Genomic DNA, 15,959 nt, shown 5'->3' on the forward strand with positions numbered 1-15,959 from the left:
GAGAAGCCCAGCTCATGAGTGACTCTTTCAATCAGGGAACAGCCAGACTCTTGCTCTCCCGCTGAGCTGTGTCAGTCCCACATCTGTGTGTTTGGGTTATTTCCTGAGATAGCTATCTATGACCTGACTTGTGGGTTCTAAAATCTCCCATTTTCTACCTGTTGGATTTTTAAAATTCTATTTCTTTTTTTCCCTCTTAAAATGGTTCCTATCTGCTAAATTCATGGGTGATTTCACCCATCAGCTTGTTTTATACATTCCTGTGAAAGATCTTCCTCTACCTTGTGATCACACTCCACTCTTTCCCCTCCTTGGTCTCCAAGTCCTGAAGGAATGACAAGCCTCCTCACTCAGACTTCAACAGTTTGGAGAGGCCCTGGAACCCTTTACCTGAAGGACACACCTTTTCCTCAGGTTTAACACCAGATTAACTGGGAACATTACCTGTTTGCAATAACCAGTTTGACAACTCCCATAAACACCTTCCTGGTTCATTATACACTCTTAGGAAGGTTTCTTTCCATCTGTAAAAGACTACCCCACAGCGAGTTTTAGGAACAATTTGAGAGCAGGGAAACAGATGGATGTCTAGGAGAAAGAAGGCAGCCAGTCATCCTGGCATTTCTATACCTGTCACAAGCCAGGAATTCCCAGCTTGATGAACCCTGCACCCAGAATGCTAAGACTGAGTAGCTGGGACTCCCCAACTTCCTCAGCCCATCCTCACCTCTGCTTCAAAAACTTTTGTCACCCTGAACTCTATTCTTGCCATGCTGCCTGCCTACCAACTATTTACCCCTCTCTCCTAACTTCTGTGGAGCTGAAACTCCAACTCCTCCTTCCCTGCTCCCAGAAGGATGGCAGAAATATTTACTTTTATCTTCAAATGAGTTAAGATGTATTTGAAGAATTTTACAATATTTCTTAAATTAAAATGAAAGTGGTCCCCAATGCTGAAAGTTTGGGTCAGGAATCTGTCTCTAAATACTTCAGATGCTTGTCTTAATCCTCACTGGAAGAAAAAAGGCAAAGACAGGCCTGCTTGTTTATCATTTCTGAAAGGAAAGAATACTCATGTATAGAGTATTAAACATGCCATATAGCCACAAAAAGGGGCCCAATGCCTTTTCACAGGGAATGAGAGTAGAGCCCCAGAAAACACACAGAGATAACATTATATACCAGTGTCTTCAAGGAATAACATGATCAGGACCGTAAGTTTTGCTACTTGCATGTCCTACTTTTTTTGTTTCTGGGAAACAACAATAAACACTTATAAGACATTATAGTTTTATAAAGTACCTCCACATGTATCAGTTCATTTGATAACAACAATAGATTAGATTTAAGGTCTATAAATGACTATAAACGCATTTAAGATGACTACCAGAGACCAAAAAAAAAAAAAAAAAAAATCAAACATGGTGAATATAATCTTTTCACAGTAATGCTTGAGGATTTTGTTTCCTCTTGGGATCTTGGAATGTTTTATGTTTGTGAGACCTTCAGTTTCCTCTCTCAGTACTGCCCTCATGAACAGATGTTCTGGGGCATGGGATGGTGGGGAGGGTGTAAAAGGGGAGTGAGAGAGAGATAGTATCTAAGCAAAAAGTCAGAGCTGCAAACCCCACTTACTGAAATCTAGCCACATTTCCCCCTAGAGCACAGAGCCCTGAGCAGGATTCACAAAGCCCATGAAAATCTCAGCACCTCAGGTAACTTCAGGATCTAGATCTCAGATTCAATAAATCCATTCTTCTATGTTTATGGTTGAGGTTAATAAAGCAACCAAAATTTAACCAATCATTTCTACTTAAACAATGGTAGCTGTAAACTTCTAATTCTTTTTTTCAAAATAAACAAGCTAGTTAGAGATTACTAGAAAATACTAATAATCAATGCAGGTGGTAAACCAGTCACAGAGGGGATCTGGACATGTTTCTCAGGGTCTGTCGGTCCTGAGTTGGCAACAAGATCTCAACCTCTGCTACGCTGTGAACCCCAGAATCTCCCTTATGTGATGAAACCTCAGGAAAATCTCCTGGTGTAGGAAAAAAATCAATGAAAAGGAAGCAGAAATGGACCTTTATATCTCTGGGTTGACAATTAACTTTTGTTAATTAAAAAGTAAAAACCCATCTTCAGGCTCTTTAATGACCAAGTCTAGTGTTTATCCAAGCAGTTAAAGCTCAAGGTCTACTAGAACACACAGCACAGACAGGCTAATTAATTTCTTATCACAGAAATAATCTCCAGACAGGGACAGAAATGGGCAGAATTTGGACAAGGATGTGAAAGGATGCATGGAGGTGGAAAATCTAGAAATAAATTCACTAAAAGACATAGGAGTTGCTAAATACCACATTTAAAAATTCTGTGCTAAATACCACACTCCACCATCCAAGCATTATTCACCTTCATGCCATGGCCCAGCGTTGGGAAGCTAGGTGGATCTTCCAGTCTCTAGAATTCTGTCCAATTTCAGTGTTGTATGGAACTATTAGTACAATCAGTCCAAAGAATTCTCTGGAGATCAGGCTAGTTCTGGTGCTGGTTTCCTGATAAAGTCAGATCTTCCTCAGGGTCTAGTCTAGTCTGAGAACTTCAGGGCCATGCTGAGCGCACACTAAAATGGCCTCAGAACTGTTAGTGACCAGGTTTGCTCTTCTGGGATTTCCAAACTAGGAGGAAAGTATAATTCAGGTGTCTCGGGACTGGATAAGAGTTCCCCTGGATCTTCACTCAAAAACCCACATGAATGAGAAGGTAACTAGGGGATCAATGGGATAGTCTCTTCTTCAATGAAAGAGGTTCTGTAATCAGTCAAAAATATTTGGGGGCAACTCCTATGAAGTAGGTGCAGTGTGAGATGCTACAAGGGTGACAGACCCATACAAGACGGCATTTTTTATTCTCAAAAAACTGAGACAAAAAAGAGAAGTACAATTCTGAAATTGGACATAAGACAAAGACTCCTGTACTGTATCATCATCTCTACCTGGGGTTGTCTTCTTTTCAATCCTCAAGCCCACAAATCCTACCACAGCTGCTCAAGGCCATTCCTCCTTCAATTCCCAATTTCGCGTCTTTCTTGATACCCTCTCTTCTTCGAAGGCCCAAGGCACGTTGTAGCTTTCCTGCAACATTTACAACGCTTGGGCTTATTTAGTGGTTTCCGTGCACACACTGCCTCTCACAGACTAAGACAAGACACAGACTTCAACTGTGCAGCTCTTGCCAGTAACCCCGATACTTGTTCGATTTAAATTGGTTGTTAAACAAATAGATTTTCCCAGAAATGGACAATACTTTTCATCTTTCATGACAGTTCCCTTTGATTAACAGTGGTTGCCTTTAGGACAGTTTTGAGGATTCTGAGGCTATAACAAACCTCTGGGGTAAAATGTGCTGTCATCAGTTAGTGATGTCTGCCACAGGGCAGGGCTGGGAGTAGTGGTTCAAATGCAGTATAATTTGGGAATATAAATTAAGGGTCATAAGAGCACAGAGAAGGGAAATCACCTCCAAATGGCAGTCAGAGGAGGCTATATGATAAAATTAGATCCATCATCAAGGATGCGTACGATAACAGTGGGTGAAACACAGGAGCAAAAGCTGTGGGGCAGGAGTACAACACACCCTGGGAAAGCAATTCTTGGACAAGCACCACTAGAGTAAGTTCAAATGGAAAGTTTATGTGGGAGATGAATGGAAGAAAAGACTAAACACTGTGGAATGCCCCCAGTTAAGGGACAGGATAAAGAAAAGCCAACAGACAGACAAGTAATGGAGCAAGGAAGATACTAAGCTTTATTTAGCTACTGTACAGGAGTGAAGTCTGCAAGAATGCTCTCAACTAGCAATTAGGTGCAGCAAGGTTTGCTAGGAAGTAGCCGTGCTTAATGGTTAATAACCTCAGTTTTGGAGTCAGGCAGTCCTGGGTGCAAATCCCAGCTCTGACTGTAACCCTAGTCACAAAGTTTCAGTCTTCTTATCTGTAAAATAAGTAAACTTCTTACCTCACTGTGCTGAGGGTCAAGTGGGAAAATAATGTGCATAAAAGTCGTAACAAGCCGTCAGTAAATATTAGCTATTAGGCTTGGTTAACCACAAGAAAAAGAAAATTTCAAAGGAGAAAATGTGTCTCCCTCACTGCCTCATGCTTTGGGGAGTACTATATGAAACCTGTGAAGTGCTTAAGCGGCTCAGAAAACAATTAAGTACATAAAATAGCCACAGAAATGGAACAGAATCAGTTTATTTTCCAGTAATTGGAAGATGCTTAGAAATCAGGCTTTCTGTGGTTAGGCATTTCTGGTGATGGTGCTTTTTTTTAGACTTAATTCTTTACGGAATTATAGGTAACCAGATAACTCTCAAGCAACAGAACAGTGAAAGAAAAATAATTTATTTTTTTTGAGCATTCTCATCTAAGGGTTTCCTCCTTAGTTGAGTAAGGGTAGTTTTAACCCCAAGAGCACCAGGCCCAAATCGTTGTCTTAGGGCAGCCATAAGAATAAACACTCAATGCAGACCCTCGCTGAGACCATTTCTGGACAAAGTTCCAATTCCAAAGGCCATCACTTTGCTTCAATAATGCAGACCTAGCAGAGTCACATGATGCTCGGATCAGGACCCTTCCTGGACACACTGGAGATCTGCTGTGACCACTGTCCTGCCTGTGGACACAATTAGGGACTAAGTGACCAAGAAGGGCCCTGAGAACAAAGACCTTAGCCTGAGTGGGGAGGGACTGGTCTCCTCTGTGCTGGTTCTGGGTCTCGTGGTAGAGAACGAAGCACAATGCCCTGCCTGTGCTGGGGGAGTGGGGACCACTGCCCAGGGCTCACACAGCTGGGGCTGGGCCTGGGAGAGGAATCACCGAGGACACACAGCATGAAGTGTCTGTGAGATGGGACAAGGTCTGTCCATCCCGGAAAGCACAGGAGTATTTGCTGGAAAGGAAATATTCTACCTCTGGTAATGGAACAGGCAGTCAGCAGATATTTTTCAAACGTAGGGTAGTAACATTTCTGGCAACGAGTGAGTCATCGAAACACTTCCTTTCCATTAACAGAGGTGTTACTGTGGAGTGTACTAATTACAACAGAGCACTCTTTGTTGCAGTGTAGAGCTGTCTCCTCAGCAAGTATAATGAATTAGCTCCTTCTAAATCTATTCGTCGTGCTCAACTATAGCTCCAGAGTGAATTATTGGCTTAATAGTAACTGTCTCCAATATTGTGTTCTATTAAATGTATGTTTAACATTCAAAATAGGGAAGGCCACTGAAAACACTTGCTACTTTAACAGACACTGCTGCAGGGGAGTTTAAGTGGGCCACTCAATGTCATCTCAAATGAGTTCATTTTCCTTCGAGAGTGCTCTAGACCCCACAGTATACGTGACCCCACATGTCCAGAGACATAAACACGGGGGGGATCCGCAGTTCTCAGGCGAACAGAGCTCCCTGGCACCAGGCCAGCGTGTCACAGACTCCCTGCAGGACGGCTATTTTCAGTCTCAGCTCTGTTAAAGGTAATCACAATTTCTCACAAGTAATTAATGTGGAAAGCTTTCTCTCTTTAGAAGTGAGTGCTCACATGAGCATGCCTATGCTCTCCAAGAGTTAATTCCATCCTATTTATTTATACCTTGTCTGACCAACCCAGGGTTTTTAACCCATCAGAACTACTATAAGGAACTCCACTAAGTACAAATTTGGCACATAATTTTCTACATCTTGTGTCTTCATTTGAAGCTTCCTTTATTTCTTATTCTTGCTGCTCAAATTTTTGACAGATGGGTAAGCTTGATCAACCAAAAATCAGAGTATTTTCAGTGATTCCCCCACTGTGGTGGGTTTTGATTTGGTTTCAAAAATGAAAGCATCAAGCACTCAAAGTCCAAAACTGTTTCCCTAATTCTTCAATATGTGAAACTGGGGCCAACTCAGCTAAAGGATCTTTTTTCTAAGGTACTTAATTAAGCAGATATATGCAAGATACACACACACACACACACACACAGATAGAAACGTAAGTGTATTAGACCTTGTACTACTGCTGTAATGAATAATCAAAGGCTGACATAGAACATTATCCTGGTAACAGTCCCACCCACAATTTACATTATTATACCCCAAGTCACAGATATAGAATGACTGATTCAACATTAAGGTCATTTTATCCTCCAATAATGACCATTAGTTCCCTATGGAAGAGTTCCTCTGGCTTGTAGCAATAAACTGAGGAATGACTATACAATTATAGAGCTAAGGGACCTTAAACCTAGAAAAAACTTGAGAGAGTTTCTGACCCAGGGTGAACAAGTATGTAGCACACATGCCACAATTTCCTGATCTTAAGCCCTTGGCAGACATCAGTAATCAATTTCTGAACTTCTGTTTCCAATTCTTTCTCAACAAATATCACATCAGACAGTCCACTGCCTATAAAGGGAGTTGGCACATGAATGAAATCTCTTTGTTCTTCCAGCTAATCCAAACCTCACTTCCCTTTGATTAGAAACAAAGATCCAGAGAGTCTAAGTATCAGATATACTTTATTTTTTTTGAGTAAAGGTAGATTTATTTAGAGATACGTACTGCATAGAGTGTAAGGCAAGGAAAGAGGTGTGGGAGTTGGGTGCTCAGATTAAAGTAAAAGTAGGTACACACCCCACAGACAGAAGGGGAGGGAGCTAAAAAGGGCAGCCAGGCGAGGTGTTGCCAGTTTTCATGGTCTCGGTAGCTTCACAAGCCTACAGGTGGGACCATTCTAACCACCCTGGGGAAAGGGCTGGGATTCCCAGGAATTGGGCCACCACCCACTCTTTGACCTTCTGTAGTTAGCCTTAGGACTGTCATGGTGCCTGCGGGCATGTTATTGATCACGCTGATATGCTACAATGAGCGTATAATGAAGCTCAAGGTCTACTAGAAGTCAAACCTCCCGCCATCTTAATAAGATACACTTTCTTACATAGCATTTAAGATAAAAGTCCCATTACTTTCAGGTCTCCTTTCATTTTCCAGTGCCTGCTATGGGTAATAGGAATGCTTTTGCCCTCTAGGGGTCTATACTCTAGTTTTGAGAAAGAGAAGTTTAACCTGCTTGACAAATATATGTAAATTAAGTGTTAATCTGTCTTACTGATGCAAATCAGAGGAGGCTAAAATAGGCAGAGAAGAATGTATGTTGGAATTTAAGCTTAGCTTAGGGCTTATTTACTTATTCAATAGACAAGGATAACTGCTTATTATCTCTTTGGATCATAAATGACTCAACAATTCAACAAATGTACTGAACCCACCAGGCATTGTGACAGGTATGGAGAGGGGTAACACAGAATTCCTTCCCCCAAGGGTTCATAGGTCAGAGGAGAAGGCAGAAAGTCAGAATATATTCTAACTACCGAGTAATAAATACCAAGCAGATATTGGTTCTATACAGTGGGAGAGCACAAAAGTTCTTTTCCAAGTTACCCACTTCTCCCGAGGGCCATACCCAGTCAAGCCCCACCAGGTTAACCTGCTGAACACCTCACAGAGCTGTCTTTTCCTGTCCTCTTCCACTGCTGCTCTCTCTCTCTCTCTCTACCTGGACCTTGACCGTAATCCCCTGAGTGTTCGGCCCACTTGCAAGATTGCCCTCCTTGGATCCATTTTCCACATCCATCTGCCTCAATGATCTTCTCTAAGCACAGCTCTGATTATAGTCATGCCCAGCTTAATCCTCAGGACCATACCCGAACTCATAAGCATGGCAATCCAGGTCCTCTCGGATCTGGCCCTGACCTCCTTGGCAGTCTTGCTTTTTCTGTTTTCCCAAGTCCCTCAATCACACCCTCTGTGCCAGTCACACCAAGCCACTTAGTTTGAAAGTAGGAAGGGCAGACTTTGAAGGTGGAAAGAATAGCAGGGCAGCCTCATGGACAGAGATAAAGGGTGGGTCTGAGCCTACAGTGGAGATCAGCCTGGCTAATCAATCTGGCAAATCCCACAGGAGCAGTATTCCTCTGAGGTACACACTGCAATGATGAGAGTCCTGTGGAGGTGTGTGTCTGTCCCTTCTCAGTCTCAGGGCAGAAAGGGGCAATGACAGCCCAAAGTGCACACTATAGAACCCTCATTCCCTACCACGACACAGCACACAGCCAGACCACCATTGCTCCCAGGAGGTTTGGCAAGGGCCATACAGGACAGGGAGATGGGGAGCAAGACGTAGGAAAGCAGTCTGAAGGAGGGGAAGGAAAGGTACAGGAAGACCCAGTATTGCCAGTTATTATCTGATTGATTCTGCAAGTCCTGCACTGTTCTGAGTTTGGTTTCTCATACATAATGGCACAACAATAATGCCTACTTCATAGCTGCAAAAGTTTTTCATTGATTGTTCTATAAGCATTTCCTAAGATTTCACTAGCCATGATGGAAATGAGATTAGAAAGGTGTAATAAGTAAAATACGTAGCAGGTTAATGTCACTGGCCTCCTAAACGGGTCTCTCTGCTTCCACCCATGTCTCTGCTGTCTATGTTCAAAAGAGCAGCCAGGGAGGGCAGATTAAAGGACAATCAGACCATGTCACTGCTCTGCACAAAACCTTTTAATGGTTTCCCAACTCCCAGTAAAAGTCAAAGTCCTTATAAGAGCTCACACTATCCTACTGCTGTCCCCACTCCTGGCCTCCCGCCTCTCCCCTCACTTCCCTTCCCCACCTCCATGTGCTTCCTCTAACATGCCAGCATCTCCCCAGATACCTGTGCATGTGTTCTTTCACCTCTTTCCAGTCTCAGTTCAATTGTCACCTTCTCAGCAGGGCCTTCCCTATCACCCGTTTACACCTGCAATCTCCCGGCCCTGCCCTGCATTATGTCCTCTAGAACACTCTAACCAACTGCTATCCTCTATATTGTACTTTACTGATTTACCCTGTTTACTGTCTCCCTCTCTCCACTTGAACATAGTTCCACGAGGACAAGGTTTTTATTCACTGTTGTGTTGCCCTGGCTCCAGAACAGTCCCTGGCACAGAGTAGGCACTCAATATATATTTGTAGAATAAGTGAATGATTTAAGCATCGTTACTGCAGAGGTATTCCAAAGCTGAGCTGATCAAAGGTCCAGCACTACCCGGCCTAGGACATGCCAGAGCAAATGAGTTTCATCAAAAACAAAACACATTCTGAACTTCGTGGTTCGCAAGGCTCCGTGAAGGTGCTGGGCCTGGAACCAGCCTGAGCTGCAGCAGCCCCCTGTCCTCAGGAGCTTCACAGAGCAAGAGAGCATACGCCTCGACTCAACTTAGCCCCTCCAGATACATGTTACAGGAGTTCCAGCCTAGGAGGCATGAGGCTGGGTGGGGTGAGAGTATCACTAAGAACACGAAGGAACTGTTCTCGACTTGAGACAATGGAATCTGAATCTATAAATGACTGCTTCCTAGGGTGCTCTGAAGAAAAAGTTATTCAGAATGAATAAGCAGGCCAGCTCTGTAGTATAAATAACAACAGCTATTTCTTTTCCTGAAAATCTATCAGCTGGAAATCAGATTTTTCAAATGACTGAAACAAAGCACAATCTGCCTGGACAGAAAGATCAGGCTTCCTGTCATGAATGGGGTGAGCGTTCCACGGGTGTCTTACCAACATTATATACGATATTACCTATCAGTTGGGTGACTTCAATTACAATCCTCTGACACAGAATTCTCATACGCAGAGATTCTGCTTGGACAGAATTCCCACTTAAAACACAAAAATTCTCCCTTCAGAATTTCTGCCTGTTAAGTGAAATCAGGCTATGGGTCACCAACCAAAACGATCAATCCTTTTCATATCCTTTTAAAAAAAGGACAAGTGCTCTAGAGGCTGGTATTCGCCAAGATAGAATATGTCATCCAAACACTTGAATCATCTGGACTCTGTTTTCTAGGCTGAACACCAAGTAAAAGAGAGACCTTTTATCATTAAGAAAATAGTAATTTCCTCATAATCAAATTATTCAAATCACCTTAAAATAACATTTATTGAGCGCTTATTATATGCCAGTCACACAACTAGGTATTTTCACATTATATTAATCAACCCCAATATGAATGAGGTAATGCCCTATATCCCTATTTTCCAGATGGGGAAATTGAGGATTCCAGAGAATCAGAGATTTTGTCTAAATGGTAGAGGTGGTAGTATCAGAATTCAAATCTAGGACTCCTGCTTCCAGGCTCTGTGCTCATACTATGTGACAGAAGCAGAGGAAAAGCCTATAAGAACTGTAATGAATGCAATGAAAATTGTTTCTAATCACATTTTAGTGAGGGCTTCTTATCTGAAAATCCAAGACCTTGTAAGGTTTCACAGAAATTAACAAAGATAGTCACGTAACTATTCAATCCCTTTATCTCATGAATAAGAATATGAGGAAATATTTAGCTTTTAGCACTCCTTTTCCATGAAAAGAACTAACTTTTACACCAAATAAAGATGACTTAATTTCATTTCCCCTCACATGATGTCTTGAAAAATCAGAGGCTTTAAGCTGGGTGGTAAAAATCTTTGCCCCTCCCTTCAAAAATCAAAATATTTTAAAGTGTCAGGGTTGCTGAATTATAGCAGGGACCAAAATCTCAATGGCTATAATCAGAAGATGACATTCTGTCAGGGTAGTTAATACATTTAACAGTTCTTTCTTCCTTAAGATCCACATGCCAAAAGGCTCAGAAAGAAGGCTGCATGAGAGCACTTGTGATTTTCTCTATCAGTTAGGACTGTTATAAAAATAAACTCACTATCATGACCTAAAGGGCTTATGGATGGGCTTAGCGTCACTGTTATAAGTTGGCTGGAATTTCACTTCTGGGTTTAAGCCAGAACGAGTTAGCACAGGCTACACAGAGGTAGGATTTTTGCACTCAGGCCCAGGGCTCTGAAGAAGAAGGAAAAGAGCAGGACCCTGGGAAGTGACAGTGACAGGAACATTGTGGTTAGCCTAGGCTTAACAATTCTCAGACCAGGAGCTGAAACATTCAGGGACTGCCCTATGTTGTTCCTGGATGGGCAAATGTGTGGCACTTAGAATTTTTATACCTTGTTTTTCCTTTCTGGAGCAAAGCATCTGAATCAAGCTCCTGGGGCTGACCGACACTAAAATTGAAGGAAATTGACCATCTGACACCAAAAGCCATGTCTACAGAATACACATGTTATTCCCCTTGACCCTGAAGACATATTTATGCAACAGGTTCCAAAGACCAGGGAACAGCTGTTCAGAATCTTTTCCAAAACAGCCTCCAGTAAAATCGGTAAACCGGTGTGTGACACTTGGTTAACAGGTGCATTATCTCTGGAAAACCCAACAGCTGAAAAGGCAGGATCATTCCACTTCCACAGGGAATTAGGAGGGAAATACCAGTCTACCCAAAATCATCCTTAAAATGGGATTTAACAAGTAATTCTGGACTCTTCTTGCTAGGCTAACAAAGTCCATCTCATCTATTTGGCTACAGGGAAATCAAATTACTCTCTTTGAGACATCTGTTATTTAAAATGTGATGGAGCTGGATAACCCGTCTCTAAAAGACACCCCAAATCACTCAGCTCTTGGGGGAAAGAGTTAAGCAGTCAAGACTTGCTCCCCTGCTCTCTTTTCCTCCCACAAATGGCTTCTGTTAAGGTAATTCCAAGATGTTATTTATTTACTAGAAACCTGACTTGACTTTGCACAAGGATCAGGACCTGAGGATTCCATTAACTTCCATAGTTTTTTTTGTTTTGTTTTGTTTTGTTTTGTTTTGTTTTTTGGCAGGGAAGGCATCAAGAGGAGGAGCTGGCAACACCAAATATTCTGATTTTCAGAAGCACCAGCTGGAAAGAAAGGTGCAAGAGGTTGGGAGTGGCCCAGGTTGCCCTCCCCCCTGAGCTTCAGTTTCCAAATAGAACATGGGGACTTCAAAGGAGCCTCACCTGCTGGGAGTCTCCATCCCTACCAGCTCATAGAGGCAAGGAGAAGACTTGGCTCCAACCCCAAAGAGGAGCATCCCAGGGCCCAAGTTGTAAAATACAACCTGGCAGAAATTCCGAGTCTATGTGGGAACAACTCATACCGCTGAGCAACGGCTCATACATCCACCTAGTCCTTTGATCTGTCAGGAATAAATCACGTCAACACACCTTGTTTAAAACCAAGCAAAAATGACTTAAAAATTACTTTCAATAGAAAAGCAATGTGGAGAGCAAGGAAGCTCAGGGAGGCTACTTCGGTAGATTTGCAGAGTGGGAAAGGGAGAAATCTGAAAGCTATCTTCTTGACTTCCTGTGGGCTATAACTGCACACCCCTGAATTTGAGCACGAAACTGGCAGGTTTTCCGTGCCTCACTGCGGGCAGCGGCTCTCCGCGTAAGAAGGCACCTTTCCAGCCACTGCCCAGGGTGAGCGACAGACTGTAACATCTACACCCTCACTCCCCCCGGGGGCCTGGTCACCCCCGAGGTTAAGGCAGTCCAACTGCGAACCATCATCCACCTTCAATCTCTGTCCAACAACACGACTGTCTGACAACGCGTGGTTGAAGAAAAAGGGCGGGGGGAGCAGATAGGATTTAAAAAATTAAACCGCATTTGCTTCCATACGGGAAGAACCGAGAGCTATGTGCTTCCCTGTACCCCTTGCAAGCCCCTTTGGTCGTTTTGGGTAAAGCCGGAACCCGCAACTCGCCGAGCACCCAAATGGGAGTCCCTGAGGAGCTCTGTTCTTCGCACACAGAAATCAACACCCTCCAGAGAAAGCCCCCGCGTGGTGTTCGAGGTCCAGGGGGCGCCGAGGGACCCGGGCACCGGGTGCGCCAGCGCCATGCCCAGTGCGTGAGGGTGCGCGCGTCGCCCACCCACCACGCCGCTCACCTAACACCACCGCGGCAACGGTGGAGAGCAGCAGCCAGTTATTCCTCAGGAATCTCTTCCAGTCGCATCCCTTCCTCGCCGGCTTCCCCATGGCGGACGTCGGAGCTCGGAACCACAGCAGAGGCGGCCGCTATTGTGCGTGGGGTTCGGCCGCGCGCGCGCGCGCGCGCGGGGGCCGGGGTACCCGGGGACCGCGGGAGGCTCCGCGGCGCAGTGGAGGAGGGATGCGGCCGCGCTGGGGAGAGGGTGTGCGCTGGCTGCTGCAACCGCCGCTGTCGCCGCTGCTGCTGTCACCGCCGCTGCTGTCACCGCCGCTACCGCCACCTGAGACCGCGCGCCGCGCCTGCCTCCCGCGCTAGCTCTGTGGCTGTGCGTGGCGGGCGCGCCCGACTCCTCCCGCCGCCGCCGCGCTCTGCGGCGCCCGGGCCAACCAGCGAGGAAAGAGGGAGGAGCGGCGAGCCGAGGGAGGCAGGAGGTGGGTGCGTGCTTGGTGTGCCCGGGGTCCCTGTGCGGCAGGCGTGGGAGGGCCTCCGGCACTGTGGCTGGAACCTGGAGTTACTCTGGGACTACTGAGCCCCGCCCTCGCCGTAGTGTGGAGCCTCTCGCGTTTGTTTTTTTGTTTTGTTTTGTTTTGTTCTGTTTTGTTTTGTTTTGTTTTGTTTTGTTTTGTTTTTGGTCAGGCAAGGTTTTCGGATTTAGGGTTCCCTGTTCTCCCTAATCCAGAGGGGCGGAGTCACTGGCCCCTTTGGCTAGGACTTCATCCTGCACACCCTCACCCTCCCCCCTTTCTACTCACCGGCCATTGCTAGTGCGGCTCTGGAGTGGTGAAGAGTTGGGGGGAAGCTGAGTTCTGTCTTGGGTCCCCTTTGCTTCTCCACTGCAGCCTAGCATTTGCCAGTAGCCTAGAAAGCCTGAAACCTCCAGGAAAAAAGAAAGAGTGCTGGGGGACAGAACAGGACTTTCTAAACTTTAACACGAGGCCTCTAACCCCCCTCCCCCCACAGGTATTATTAACTAACTCTCCTCTTTGAGGCAAGGGAGGTGAAGCTCCAACTAAATTGTCTGTGTATCCAGAGTTTGAAATGGGCCCTGTTAGAACTCCACTTCCGCTCCCTGCGACTGGCTCCGTGGCCGCCAAAGGCCCCAAAGTTGTGAGACTTGGCAGAATAATTAGGACTGAGAACCCAACCAAGCTGTTCTGATGAGAAGGTGGGCGGGCCCACCCCCTAAGGCGAAACGCCTCAGAAAGGCAAACACAGGAGAGTTGGAGAAACTGGGTAAGTGCTAAGTGAATTTTCTAATTTTCTTCCATTTTTCTACCCGTTTTTTTTCACCCTCACTTATACAAAACTTTTTCCTTCCCTTTACCACACCACCACCTCCGCAGCTGTAGTCTGCCTTCTTACCAGCTTTCTTACTAACATTAAGTAAGCCTTGTATCTTTTTGCTATTGTGGAGTCGACTCCTATTGGGGAGAGTGCAGGAAATCTCAGCTAGATTTTCTGATAACTAAAAGCCCACAATTAGAACTTCATTCCTTTGGCTTAAATTGATACAAGAATCCTTGAAGTGATAATAAATTAAGCTTTATGAACCATGTACACTTTAGTATGAATGAGTTTATCAACTCCTTTCCAGAAAACAAATTTTGAGAGAAGGAAAGATAAAGGAATACCAAGGTCATTGTGTGCCTGAGGAACATTTGAAGAAATGTCAAAAGGGAAACTATCAAGAAAGAGGGGACAAAGATAACCATCCCACAGTAAAAAAGCTGGAAATACTCAGATGTCCAACATGAAAAAAATGGTAACTGTATTATGGAACTGCCGTGCAACTACACATTATGCAGACTATCTAAAGGAAGTTTATGAAATTTCTAATAGCATGGGATAGCACGTGTCATAATATGAGGGAAAATGAGATTAAAATCGTATATATAGTGTGGTCACAACTATGTAAAACAAACATATGAAACAAAGCCATGCACTTATAAAAACGTCTAGAAGGAAATACATAAAACTTTAACAGTGGTCATCTTTGGGTGATAATACCATGTTTGAATCTTTTTGCTTTCTATCTTTCTGTAGTTTCAACAGTGTTTACCATAAGCATACCCACACCCATTACAGTTGTGGATAGGGCTGTATTTAAGAAATAAACAGGCCCTCAAGGGAGAGAAAAGTGGAAGAACCTAAGACAAATTTTGTACATCACAATTTTTTGAGGTGTAATAAGACAGACCTGGGTTTTGGGAGTAGGATATTTAGATTTAAATCCTAGCACCACCACTTACCTGCTGGGTGACCTTGGGCAAGTTGCTTAAATTTTTTGTCTCAGTTTCTACATCTGTAAAATGGGGACATTAATAATATTTATCTCATAAAGGTATTGTAAGAATTGAATACAAGAATGTATGTGCATGGCACACAACAAGTGTCATTATGAGTTTTACTTGGGCAGGCATCTGCTTATTTCCCTTCTTACTTCCTCTCTCTTGTTGCCTGCCTCTTCTAAACACACCCTGAGCCACCTCACACCCACAAGAACCCTTCTCTATTGATCAATAGTTTTTGCCCTTTAGAATTGCAATCAGTGGACCCTAAATCTATTGCACTTTCACACATAAAGCTCATACAGTACATATTCATTTTATGCTTATTTAAATTATGCAAGTTTAAAATAGTGCAATATAAAAATATGAATAAAGTCTAAATATATACACTTATTTTGAAATAATTAAAATCTAAATTAAAGACAGAAGTCAGGAGTCTCAAAAGTTCAAAGCAGGTGGGCAAAGTGAATTATAAACTGTGTTTATGCTATTGCTACATGGCAGTTCCATTTTAACTGGTAACGAAAGATAATTAATAAGCAAACACTTATAGTGCACTTAACATTTGCCAGACACCTTTGTAATTACTTTATACATAGTTACTCCTTTGGTCCTCATAGCAACTTAATGAAGTAAGGACTATTGTTACTTCATGGGGCTGTTGGAGGAATCAAATGAGATATTACATATTATCATTGTCTTCATTTTACAGCTGAGGAATCTGAGGCAAAAA

General features: G+C 43.8%; 1 protein-coding gene across 2 annotated transcripts in view; it reads right to left on the bottom strand.

Annotated features, from left to right (window-relative positions):
• Positions 1-14,077, bottom strand: part of SLC1A1 (solute carrier family 1 member 1) — a 60,444-nt gene extending 46,367 nt beyond the window's left edge. The window contains exon 1 of one of the 2 annotated variants that reach the window (XM_014560448.2): positions 13,691-14,077. In XM_014560448.2, coding sequence (XP_014415934.1) covers positions 13,691-13,697 — 7 coding nt within the window. In that variant the 5' untranslated portion in view covers positions 13,698-14,077. Of the gene's footprint in view, positions 1-12,894; positions 13,667-13,690 lie in introns of those variants that run through there. The other variant, XM_032477753.1, reaches the window with a different exon arrangement.
• Positions 14,078-15,959: the final 1,882 nt, after the last annotated feature.

The sequence above is a fragment of the Camelus ferus genome, chromosome 4 (assembly GCF_009834535.1).
Source record: "Camelus ferus isolate YT-003-E chromosome 4, BCGSAC_Cfer_1.0, whole genome shotgun sequence".
Taxonomy (NCBI): Eukaryota; Metazoa; Chordata; class Mammalia; order Artiodactyla; family Camelidae; genus Camelus; species Camelus ferus.